Raw genomic sequence first — 13393 nt, forward strand, 5'->3', positions numbered from 1 at the left:
GGAGTCCATCTACTAGAAAACTGTTGAGTCCAAGTAAAGAATTAAATGAACATGAATGTCAGGGTAAGTACAAAAAACCAAAAACAAACTTGCCCCCCTCCCCATAAACCCCCCACATTGAGCCACAACACATCGCTTTTATTTTCACCTACTGAGAGTGTGAGGAAACAGTCAGTCAGCATGTGTGCAGTTGGTGGACGCTCCCTTGTTTGTGAGCATCATCAGCAGAGAGAGTCCACAGCAGTACACCAGACTCTTCACTATCAGCACTGTGTACAGCAGGCAGAGCAGCTTCACCCTGCACTGAGACTGGAAGAGAGGCCTGTGGAGCCTGGAAGTGAAACACAAAAGACGTGTGTTGTCCGTGTCTTTAAGGGGATTCACAGTGGAACAGGCACCAAGGCTTAAGGGCCTTTTTCTGGTTGACCCTCCATGTTCCCCCTCATGCTTGACATAGCAGCTGTATCTGTACGTGTAGAGATCATCTGTATAATCTACTACAATAGAAGTTGTCCGTCCCGCCTCTCTGAGCTCCAGCTGCTCTCCCTCAGCAGGGGGCAGCTCCTCCGCTTCTCCGCCGTTCTTCTTCTGTCTTTTCCAGGAGAACTGGACCAGAGGAGGAAACATGGCTGAGGCCACCATAACCGCATTAAGACGGCAAATCTGCTGTAACGAGTTAACGCGGATCGCCTCGTGCGTGGGGCTGCACGGCGTCAACGCGTTAGCACGGTTAGCTCATTAACGCGTTAGCACCGTGCAGCCCCACGCACGAGGCGATCCGCGTTAATTCGTTACAGCAATAGTTACAATATAACAACAATAATAATTTTACAGATGAAATATTTCACGTGAAGCTTTTGCAAACATTTATGTCTGAGGCTGAAATCAGTCTAAATGCTCATCGTTGTGTTTAATCAAATCACTTTTACTGTCACATCACATGTGCTGCTGCACTGAATCAGCACATGTGAGTTTAATATGTAATCAATATTTAAATGATAGTTAATCTGAGCAGTTACTAAACCCCGTTCGTCGTGCTGCTATAGGCAAAAGAAAAAAACTAACTTTCACTCATTTGCTTTCTAAGGTTCATTTTGCTTTCACCAGGTTGAACCTCGTTTTACTTTCATTCTTTGGGGCATAGATTGAACACAGCGTTGCAAACCTTCCTCAGAGGTTCATGTCCACATTGATGATGACAGCGTCACACAGTTTGACATGTCAGCTGCACACATGATGTGAATTTGCTGTTTGACCACATCCCAGAGCTGTTTATTTCTACTTTACAATCATTACAGGTTAAACAATGTTCTATTCCAATATTGAAACACTTCTGTAGAGATTCCTCTCCAAATAAGACATGTGATCCAACCAAGATCAATAACAGTAGTGCTGCATTAGCTTCAAAGTTTATTGCAATCCAGATGTTTGGTATTATAAAGAGACACCTTAATTTATTAATATACTAACATTTACTAAAACCGAACCTCAACTATATTCAGTCAAAACAGTTTTTATTGTCCTGCGATTGAGCCACAGGAAGTGTTTCCAAACTTGTCATCAAAAGACATTTTTATTATTGCATCATTTTACAAGAGTTACTTATTGCAGAAGTTAATAAATGATTTCTTTTGTTGTGTCTGTGATTTCTTGCTGACAGCTGCTGAAATATTAATCTGAAAAAGTTTCATTTCTGCAGCAACTTCTGATTGTGGTAATTAAGTCCGTGAGCTCAGTATGTTTGTGACTCTGAGATGGAGGTGAAACATGTGAAGCTGGGCTGTGGTTTACTGCTCTCTTCCTGTCACAGACACTGTCTGACATCTGTTCATCTGTTGGTTTTTGTTCAGGCTGCAGGGATCATTTGTTATTGTGATGATCAGCTTTGAAACAGGAGCTGTAGTGTGTGGCTGCTTGAACAGGTTTAACTTTGTCTCTCTGAAGCTCACATCCATTCTGTTTATTGAGAAATCATCTTTCTGAGGAAGATTACAACTTGATTCAACTTGACTGTCGAGTTTATCTATGTTAAGAATCGCTGTAAAAACTTATTTGTCTGGTTTCTGGTACCAGAATACTAATCTTCCATCCTCAGTCCCTCCTCAGCTGAAGGAGGAATTTTCTCCAACATTCCTGGTCAATGTTAAATCACCCTGAGTCACACACACACACACACACACACACACACACACACACACACACACACACACACACACACACACACACACGGTTGTTTTCATGGTCTTTGTTAAAATTGGATGTCTCCTGATTGGCTGGAAACACTCACCTGAACACAGACAGCACAGAGCAGCAGCTGGGAGGAAAAGCATTTTGTGCAGTGGTGTTTCCTCTGGTGAACCTGGGGAGAAGTGGCGCTCTGATGCAGCTGAGGCCAAACAAGGACGAGCTGAAATGTAACGAGTCTTCAGACTTCCTATTGGACAAAAGACAAGACTGGTGGTGCTTATGTGCTTAAAATGCATTAAAATAAATGTGTTAAGTCTTTAGTAACATGATGAATTTGGAGAAAACAAGCGTCTATTTGACTGATTTAAGTTTAACGTCACAGTAAATAACTGGAAACATTTTAGTAACCACATGTCAAAACACAGTTATGTTTTCAGTGTCTCACACAGCTGAATGAAATTAGCAATAAAAACATTTTTTCTCTGATCATTTTTTCTTTTTAATATCAACTCATACTGACCTGGATGATTGAGCACGCATGGAGACATATCAGTTGATACATTTCTTACAGACCTTTACAATAAATATACACTTGTTTGTTATTATTTCAGGAACCAATATAAATACAAATATAATATAAATATTTTGACTCTACTGTACGTTGTTATGCACAAATGTTCACAGTTTTTGTTTTGTTATTTTAGGGAAGACAACAAACACACTGTACGTTCACACTTTATAATATCTTCTGTAAATGCTCTTCTCAGTGGAAAATTATGGGTAAGAACGAAGGTCGAGTGTTGAGCCTGAGCATCGTCTCTCCTCTGATTCCACTAAAGTTCATTTCTCAGCTCTGAGTCCAGGACTTGAGCTGTTTCTCTCACATGTCAGGTCGTTACTGGAATCATTCTTATCTAGAATTGGTGGTTGCAGCTGTTGTTGTGTTGAAATGCAAAGCCACAGCTGACAGTGGAGGCTGCTGAACAGAAACCCACACAGCCCGTCTGCTGTAAGAGAGGAAGTTTGATTCACACAGGTCAGCGTGTGTCACTGAAGGAAACAAGAAACAAATTCTTCACCTTAAGTCTTAAATTACAGCCACTCTGGTTTCGCTGTGTAGTTTAAGACTCATCAAAATACATTTTCTGCACTCTGACTGTGATTTACAAAACTCCAGATGTTGTTGGGTTACGTTTGCTTTACAATTACAATTTATTACAATTATCAAATACATTCAGTTACATAAATGTGTAAAATAATGCTCGACTATGTAGTCATTCATATGGGCAACTCATTAAATACAAACAACTTTGCTTGGATTATGTTTGACTGTTGATTCTGGATTTTGTACCTTAACAGTTTTACTTCAGATTCCTATCACAAACATGTAAAGGCTGAAAACAGGTTTGTGACACGGCTGTGGATGCTGCTGGGTACACGCTCACCACGGGCTTCACTACCTGCTCATCTGAAGTTTGACAGCAGCAACAAGCAGCACAGACACACATTCACACAGTCAGCAGCAGCTTCCAGCACTGCACTGCATTCAGTCTGATCCTGGAAACTACATGGACTCTGATCACTAAACTACTCATCAGCACAAAGTTCACTACAGTCATAGTTCATTTGTTATCTGCATCATGCAAATGCAAATGAAAATGTAATCAGTAGGTTTTACAAAATCATTTTTAGTGTTTAGCTTGATACAGATTCTATTTAAGAACATAAATATCCTGTAATCACTAATAAAAGAGACGATTTTCAGCGATTCAATGATTTTGTTTGGATGAAAGTTTTAATTTTAATTCATTTTTTTCTCTTTTTCCTCAGAGCACTTTAGGGATAAACAAACTATAGATACTGTTTGGTGTTTTGTGGACATACTTCTAGCTGAAAAACAGCTGGAATTAAGGTGTTTTGAATTGAAATAGAAATATGAGCTCAGGGGAAAAATGATAGACACTAGAATATGATGTTGACCTGCACTGTATGACACATTATTGCCCTTTATATAAAACAGCTTGTGGATATTTCAAGTCATCAACATTATGAGTCGAACATTGTTTGTGATATTTTGTGTGGGACAACAAAGTGATTTTTTTCATGCCCACATGTTTGGCTTTGTGTGGGTTTTTAATAGGTTATGACATTCAGACAGTAGCACGAGATAATGTGTTAATACAAGTGAGTCGGACCCACTGATGCTGATAAACAAAGACTGAAAAGTCTGTTTTTCCAAGATGGAACATTTTAGAAATTTAAATGAATAAAAGTGAGAGCCGCTGAAGGCCCCGAGCACTTGATCTTTTACTGCGTGCCTGCGGTAAAAGATATGGAAAAAACACCCCAAAACCTGGGGGAGTGCTTTGCTCTTTGTTATATCTGTTTTTTGTGTTGTTACTGAAGTTTGTAGTGTGTGTTTGTGTCATGTTTTCACCACAGAGATGTAAATGTAGTTTAGAGAATAAAATAAGGCCTTCAGTCTGCACTCCCCACTTGCCCCGGGGCGGTCTTTAATCTGGGAGCTTGAGGGCTCCTGTGTACGGCCGGGCGATATGAGGAAAATCTAATATCACAATATTTTTTGGCTATATCACAATACACGATATATATCACGGTATGTTTAAATAAGCTCCAATAACAAGTTTTAGTTTCAACCATATCGTGTCTAACATTGGTACACTCATTCACATCAACCATTTCTTGCTTTGAATACAGAAATATCTGAATGAATTGAACATTTTTATTATAACCACTTTTAACCATCAGTTGCTCACTGAGGTTTTTCACCAATGTCAACACCTGACAGTAAACTCTCTCTGTGGTCGACACTAACAAACACAAACTATAGCAACAAAAGTGGACATCAAGGTAGACAACACAAACGAAAACAACTGAAATTACAAAGGTACTCGTTTGTGCTTATAACATGTAAAATTGTAAAAAAAAGAAAAGAAAAAAAACTCTTCTGACCTCAAATGACAGAAATAGAAGTCTAGACAGTGACTATCAAACCGACTGACGTAGAACAGTCACAGGTATCACAGCTCGTTTATTTAATGTTTCCTTTGGTGTGCAGGGAGACGTTGAACACGTTCATGTTTACAATTGTCTTCATTAGCAGTAGATGACTCTTCCGCTGGTGGAATAAATCTGTGGTATTGCTACCTTTAGCAGCAATAGTTGTCAAATTTGCAAATTACCAAAAGTAGGAATATTTGGAAACATCTGTGTGATCTCTATAAGACAAAAGGATGGGAGAGGCTGGTGTGGTCTCAACACTGTTCACAGTGTTTCCTTCAGTGCTGCTGACAGCGTCTCACAGCGTGCTGTGATACCTGATACCTTGTAAATGAGTCATTTACCTCAGAGCCGATTTTTAGGCTCTCGCCTTTAGTTCATGTTTGTTTTCATCACTCGTTGTCGTCACACCGAACCTCCTGTAACAAACTTCACTTAATTCTTCGCCATCGAGCGTCTGAGTTTGTCTGCGCCTGAGTCCACTCCTCCATGACAACATCTGTTTCATATTTGCTCTTTTTCACTTCATAGTAAATCACTTAACTTGTTAGAGATTATTTACCCTGACATAAAACACAAATCTGTGGAATAAATCTCATCAGATTTTATATTTGCATCTAAGATTTTAAAATCACAGATTCTTTAAAAGCATCACTAAAGTTCAGCGAATTTCTAATTTGTCCTCCTGCACTTGTGTCAAATATGGACACGCCTTTGTCCTTATGAAGGTTTGCCTTCACTCAGACCCATGCCCTGCTGTTCCTACCATGCCAACATACAGACACATGTCAGGCAATGAGTTGGAATAAAGTTGAATCAAACCTTGAAACACAGAGATGGATGATATTTTATACCTTTCATTTATAAACAGTCAAAGCAGACGGGGTCATTTTTGAGCCCAAAGGAAAACCTGATTATTTGCTGCCAGTAAAAAACTTGAAGTCGTTTAAAAACAGCTTCCTACATTAACTTTGACATAAAGCCGTCTGTGATCATCTGTTAAAGCGACCGACTCTGGTTGTGAAACAATGATCACAATAACTGATCATTTCATGTATTTTTTACACTGAATTGATCGACAATTTATACTTTAAAAACACTGAAATGAAGTGGGGACATTTGTGACCCTGAGGACCACAGGTGTGTGGAAATCGGGACATTATGAGGGTTAAATCTTAATATTCATATCAACAGAATTTACAGCACAGCGTGGGTGAACTTAATAAATATTCAGCACTGGTTAAATCATCAAATTGATGAATGTTCTTTGTTTGAGTTTGTCTCTCTGTGCTGCTCTTAATTATAATAATTATGTTTTATTTCAATTATATTATTTGTATAAATTGCACTAGTCTGAATAATTAAGCTGATTAATCAATGACACATTTTGATTAAACATTTTACATATTTATGATTATTAGAAAAAGATGGAAAGATGCTCAACATCCATCTGAACTGATGGTGTTTTGTGAAATTGTTTTTACAAATCTTGTCTTAATTTATTCCCTTTTTCAGTGTTTTTAAATCATAACGGTTCAACTTGAGTTCTGTGGGATTTAATGTTCAGACTTCATCTTGTATTTGTCTTTTGTGATCGTACTAAACATCAACTGTGTAACAGCTCTGAGTTCACACTTTGTTTCTCTCACACACATGAACACAGATGCTTCCTGAACAACTTGAAGCAGAGTTCATGCTTGTAACTGTCGTTGCGTTATTAAAGTGAAAGCCACAGCTAACGGTGTGGAGGCTGCAGAGCAGAAACCCACACAGCCCGTCGGCTGCAGGAGAGCAAGTTTATGATCTGTGAATGCTGCAGTCACACAGGTTATGTATCACAGAAGAAATGAGAAGCATATTCTTAACATTCAAATCTTTATTTTTACTTCAGACAAATAACTACACTGTTATTTTGTTATGGTGGGATCTGAATGCATCAGTTTTTCTGCAGAGATGTACAAAAGAAATCTTCACATAAAGAATCTACACTTTTACAAACACATCAAACATGTTTCTTTGTAAATTTATATTACACAGTTTAAGATGATTAAATGAGAAAAGGTCAAATGCTCAGTAATGAAACATTGAACCAACCAGAAGTTAATTTACATTTCTGACTGCTGACTGGAGGAAATCTGATGGTGAGAAAAGGCGAGCAGGAAACAGTCAGTCAGCATGTGTGCAGTTGGTGGACGCTCCCTTGTTTGTGAGCATCATCAGCAGAGAGAGTCCACAGCAGTACACCAGACTCTTCACTATCAGCACTGTGTACAGCAGGCAGAGCAGCTTCACCTCGTGTATAGAAGGAAGAGAAGGAAGATACAGGACTGGTGGAAGAGCTGGAAGCTCTGAAACAGAAAAGGAGTCAAATGTTTGGAGCTGCAGTGAGAAATGTCAGTCCTCTGCTGCTCTGCTCTCTTTGACAGCATCTCCACATGAAGCTGAATCACTGCTGAACACAGTCACCAAGCCTTCATTACCTTGTTGTGTTTGGGCCTCCACTGTGCCCCCCTCGTGCTTCACCCAGCAGCTGTACATGTATGTGTCACAAACATCACGATCAACCATCCTGATGGCAATGGTGCGTCCTGCCTCTCTGAGCTCCAGCTGCTCTCCCTCAGCAGGGGGCAGCTCCTCCGCTTCTCCGCCGTTCTTCTTCTGTCTTTTCCAGGAGAACTGGACCAGAGGAGGAAACATGGCTGAGGCCACACACAGCAGGGAGCTGTTCCCCTCCAGGTGGGCTCTGGATGCTGCTGGGTACACGCTCACCACGGGCTTCACTACCTGCTCATCTGAAGTTTGACAGCAGCAACAAGCAGCACAGACACACATTCACACAGTCAGCAGCAGCTTCCAGCACTGCACTGCATTCAGTCTGATCCTGGAAACTACATGGACTCTGATCACTAAACTACTCATCAGCACAAAGTTCACTACATACACTGGATTCAGCTTCATATCAAACACAGTCATCACCTCATGTCATCATGGCTCACATGAGCAACACTCAGCATGATTTTAAAGTCAAATTAAATTCAGTTTAATTCGTCATGTGTTTCCTTTTTATTGTTTTATAGAAATTTAGTTCAGTCCAATTTTAAAATATTTACATTTGTCTTTATACAAGTGAAAATGTATTTTTCTTATTAGTCCTTAGACACGAGTTCTAACAGAGATCCTCTTCTGTCCAAAAATAAATTCATCTTTTTTCATATTGTTTTGTACTATTAATAAAATTAAATATCATTTCACAAAATTCAATTCAGCAGATAAAATTTCCATTCTTCTTGTCTTTGATATATTTTACCATAAAGACCATATTTGTCTTTCAGACTAATTTATTCTTAAATATTTTGTGTAAAAATTGGAAAAGTAATGCAGTGATTATTTTAATTTATGTTTTTATTCAAATAAAAAACTGTAGCAACTATTTTAAAACACTAAAACTGAAATGTTGAATAAAACGTTTTCAATAATATGAGATATACTTCATGATATTTTTAGTCATAAAATAAAAATTATTTGACAAAATATATTTAATAAAAATTTGTCTTGAAAAGTATTTTAGAAAATTTAAGTATTATTAACTTTTTATTGTCACGTACAAATCCACACACACGACTTCATCTCAGAAATAAATATCAGAGTTTAACGATGTCAAATTCATCCTAAATTTATCTGTCATATCATTTCTGAGTTTTCTAATCAGTATCTGTTTTTATACTTTTATTTATTTTTACCAGAAAACATTTTTGAAGTAGATAGATGAATGTTTGACTATTAAAAATATTTGTTCCTCAACATAAAGCAAATATTTCCTGAAACCATATTTGTTGTTAATCTATATTAATTTAATTTTAACATCAAATATGATCTTGTGTTAAAAACCAGCAGAATCACTGAGAGGATCAAATCCTAAATATTTGTAACATCACTAATATTTGCAGAAATAAAGAATAACTTTAGTTGTTCAGTGAGATTTCAACATGTTTTCAGAGATTATTGAGCTTTTCTTATGTAACAATGGCTGCAGATGAATTCTCTACTAATGATGAAAAACTAACATGTAAAGCCTGAAGCAGCACAAACTGACTTTAAACACATTTTCAGCTTCTACAATAAAACAACTGAAGGAAAATAAATGTTTGTTCTTACCTGTTACATACAGTTTAGTTCCAGAGCCAAAGATGTCTCCCACAGTGAGACAGACTGCTACAAAAACCTGTCTGCTGCTGAACGTGTCAGCTGAGGTGAATGAGTCCAAATGAGGAAGCAGGATCATATTTCAGCTCCATGATGTGTTTCTCTAATATTCATATCAACATGACTGTCTCTTCTTCTCTTTTCTTTAATGCACATGGATTCTTCATTAACTGATTCAGTTGATTCTGAATTTTTGATCTAGGTCAACATTTGAGGTCTGGACTGAAACACTGACATGAATAATGCAACTGGAATTTAAAGGCTTCTGTTTAATCTGCTTAAAATGTAGTTATTCATGGCAGTCAGTCAGCTTTGTGTCAGCATTAAATATTTGGCTGTGTCTACACTCAATACAGGATGACATCATCCTTTTTGCTAAAGCATAAAGTTATGCTGGATCAGGTGACCCTGAATCCTCCCTCTGTTATGCTGCTATAGGCTTAGGCTGCTGAGGGATTCCCATGATGCACTGGACATTTCTCCTTCTCTCATCTTTTCTGCACTTGCTGTGTTTTTTACACCAATCTGGATTTTATACTGAGTTATTATTAATCTCTCTGATTTTATATTTTTTTCTGTTGGCAGTAAACTATTTTACACCAATTTTATTGTTCTACAAGCATTAATATCTGATCCTAAAACAGGATACTTCTGCTGCACTGTACTTGCTGACGTCTTGATATGAGGTTTGTATGTAGAATGAGACTGAATAAAGTTTTTAAATCTAATTTTTGCTCTCAAGCACTGAGCCTGCATCTGAAAGAAGAAACAGTGAAAGTTGAGTTGCAGGTTATGTTTCATGACTAAGTTTAAAATCAGGTGGAAGTGCTTGCATTGATTTTTTTAAATTTTATGTATAGGAGCAGAAAAGGGGAATTTTCAGTTTCACGGACGTGATGCCAGGTCTGTTATGTAAATATAAATAATAATAGTAATAATGCATTTTATTTGGGGCTCCTTTCAGAAACCCAAGGTCACCTTACAAAGAACAAAATTAATAAAAGGAACAGTAAAATACATAAAATAAGTTAAAATTACAAAACAGAGCTTGACAACAGGTGAAATCAGCACTAAAGCGAATAAACCAGTTTAAACAGACGTGTTTTGAGCTGTGACTTAAATACGGAGAGGGAGTCAATATTTCTTAGTGCAGGAGGAAGAGAGTTCCAGAGCCGAGGAGCAGAGCGACTGAAAGCTCTGTTCCCCATAGTGATGAGACGTGGGGATGGAACAGTAAGATGAATAGCAGATGAGGATCTGAGAGGGCGGGAAACAGTGGTGATATGGAGCAGGTCACACAAATATGAAGGAGCAGATTTATGGATACACTTGTATGTAAGAAGTAAGATTTTAAAGTTTATCCTGGCTTCTACGGGCAACCAGTGAAGCTGCTGAAGAACTGGGGTAATATGAGCTCTTAACGGAGTACGAGTTATGACCCGAGCTGCAGAATTTTGAAGGAGTTGGAGTTTATGAAGGGACCTTTTAGGGAGACCAAATAAGAGGGAATTACAGTAATCAATACGGGACGTAATAAAACCTTGGACAAGGATGGCAGCAGCATGGGGAGTAAGGAAGGGGCGGAGTCGGTTAATATTACGTAAGTGAAAGTATGCAGACCGTGTTATGTAATTAATGTGAGACTGGAATGAAAGAGTATTATCAAGTATGACACCCAAACTCTTAACCTGAGGGGAGGGAAGTGTTAATGGAAAAACTGTGGGATTTGGCTAAGACAGATGGTGAACCAACAAGTAAAACTTCAGTTTTATTACTGTTGAGTTTGAGAAAATTGGAGGAGAACCAGGATCTAATCTCAATAAGACAGTTTGAGAGGGAGGTAGGTGGGAGGGATGAATTGGGTTTAGAAGAAATGTAGAGCTGGGTGTCATCGACATAACAGTGAAAATTTATATTATATTTTTGGAATATATGACCAAGAGGGAGCATGTAAGTAATGAATAAAAGAGGCCCTAATATTGAACCCTGGGGCACACCAGCAGAAACAGGATAGAGAGTTGAAGAATGGGATTTAAGTTGGATAAACTGAGTGCGGTCTGAGAGATAGGAGGTAAACCAGGTAAGCGGGGTATGACTAATGCCAATCGAAGCTAACTGGTTCAGGAGAATATTGTGAGAAATGGTATCAAACGCCGCCGTAGATCAAGAAGGATGAGGATGGATAGGAGGCCAGAATCAGCTGCCATCAGAAGGTCATTGGTAATCCTTAACAAAGCAGTTTCTGTGCTATGATTGGGGCGGAAACCAGATTGAAATTGTTCATAGAGATTATGGTCATTGAGATGTAAATGAAGCTGGGCGGTGACAACTTTTTCAAGAATTTTTGAAATAAAGGGGAGATTTGATATAGGGCGAAGATTATCAAAGTTATTGGGGTCTGCACCAGGCTTTTTGAGAATTGGGATAACAGAAGCCTTTTTCAGTGCTTCAGGAACAATTCCAGTGTTCAGGGAGGAATGAATAATACTGGTTGGTGCTAACGAGGGAAGACAGGCTTTAACTAACACAGTAGGGAGAGGGTCAAGTTGACAGGTGGATGACTTAGATTTTTTTATAAGATTAGATACGTCAGTTATGGAGGGAAGAGTAAAGCTTGAAAATAACTGACAGGAAGACAGTGGGGGAAACAGGAAGTCTACTTCAAAGTCAGGAGCTCCTAAAGAGTTAAGTTGACGGTGGATATCTGAAATTTTACAAGTGAAAAAAGAGATAAGAGAGTTGCAAAAATCAACAGAATACATGTGGGAGGGGAATGAGTCTGGAGGTTTTGTAATTTTACTGAACAATGAAAAGAGAGACCTGGAGTTACCTTCATTAGAGCTAATTAAACCAGACTAGTAAGCAGATTTGGCTGAGGCAATGCAGTCCTTATAGAACAAAACATGATCGTCGTACACTTCTTTATGTACAGTAAGTCCGGTTTTCTTGAATAGACGTTCGAGTGGCGTCCTTTAGCTTTAAGATATGAAGCGCCTTGAGGCGACTTTTGTTGTGATTTGGCGCTATATAAATAAAATTGAATTGAATTGAATTGAATTAAGATGACGCAGGTCGGAGGTAAACCATGGAGCTGAACGGGAAAATGAGACAGTTCTATGTTTAAGGGGAGCAAATATGTTAAGAAGGTTATGAAGGTTGACATTATAATGGCAAACGAGTTCATGAGGGGTTGAGGAGCTGTGAATAGATGGAAGGTCGTGGACGGCAGATGAAAAAACAGCTTAAAACAGGTTAATATTACTAATTTTCCTAAAAGTGATATTATGAGAGATACAGGTTTTGGAAGCGGTTATGTTTGCATCAAAAGAAATAAACACTTGATCAGACTGGGGAAACAATGTGGCTTTACAATGGGTGGGGGTAATGCCAGAACTACAGACCAAATCCAGGATATGACCTTTAGAATGGGTAGGGGATTTTATGTACTGTAGAAGCCCAAAACCTTCCAGGCAGGAGGTAAAATCTCTGGAAAGAGGGATTTTATCATTGTCCATATGAATATTAAAGTCACCAACAATTATTAGATTTGGAGAAAGTACAGAGAAATGAGTGAGCAGAGCAGAAAATTCATTTAAAAACTCCTTATTTGGCTTAGCTGGCTGAAAAAACAGTACATATGATGGTGGGGGTAGATTCAATTCAATTCAATTCAATTTTATTTATATAGCGCCAAATCACAACAAAAGTCGCCTCAAGGCGCTTTATATTGTACAGTAGATACAGAGAAAAGCCCAACAATCATATGACCCCCTATGAGCAGCACTTTGGCGACAGTGGGAAGGAAAAACTCCCTTTTAACAGGAAGAAACCTCCAGCAGAACCAGGCTCAGGAAGGGGCGGGGCCATCTGCTGCGACCGGTTGGGGTGAGAGAAGGAAGACAGGATAAAGACATGGTGTGGAAGAGAGACAGAGATTAATAACAGATATGATTCAATGCAGAGAGGTCTGTTAACACATAGT

The 13393-nt window shown here is 38.5% G+C and overlaps 2 protein-coding genes across 3 annotated transcripts; both read right to left on the reverse strand.

Moving 5' to 3' along the window:
• Window positions 1-170: 170 nt before the first annotated feature.
• On the reverse strand, window positions 171-3798 carry LOC146686902 (uncharacterized). Of its 2 annotated transcripts, none has more exons than XM_085440159.1 (2): window positions 3603-3798; window positions 171-690 (listed from the first exon to the last, which is right to left on the reverse strand). In XM_085440159.1, exons 1-2 carry the CDS (start codon window positions 3693-3695, stop codon window positions 172-174), a joined length of 612 nt encoding a protein of 203 aa, XP_085296285.1. In that variant the 5' UTR covers window positions 3696-3798; the 3' UTR covers window position 171. The 2 variants fall into 2 exon arrangements, with proteins under 2 accessions (XP_085296285.1, XP_085296286.1); XM_085440160.1 differs by lacking the exon at window positions 3603-3798 and having other exon boundaries at window positions 171-353; window positions 435-657.
• A 3291-nt stretch (window positions 3799-7089) lies between these two features.
• On the reverse strand, window positions 7090-9721 carry LOC146686903 (immunoglobulin lambda-like polypeptide 1). Its single transcript, XM_085440154.1, has 3 exons — window positions 9364-9721; window positions 7689-8000; window positions 7090-7556 (listed from the first exon to the last, which is right to left on the reverse strand). The coding sequence occupies exons 1-3, from the start codon at window positions 9488-9490 to the stop codon at window positions 7375-7377; spliced, it is 621 nt and encodes a 206-aa protein (XP_085296280.1). The 5' UTR covers window positions 9491-9721; the 3' UTR covers window positions 7090-7374.
• Window positions 9722-13393: the final 3672 nt, after the last annotated feature.

This window comes from Copadichromis virginalis, linkage group LG18, assembly GCF_057382275.1.
Source record: "Copadichromis virginalis isolate Kocher_CV1m ecotype Utaka linkage group LG18, C_Virginalis_male_GT1.1, whole genome shotgun sequence".
NCBI lineage: Eukaryota > Metazoa > Chordata > Actinopteri > Cichliformes > Cichlidae > Copadichromis > Copadichromis virginalis.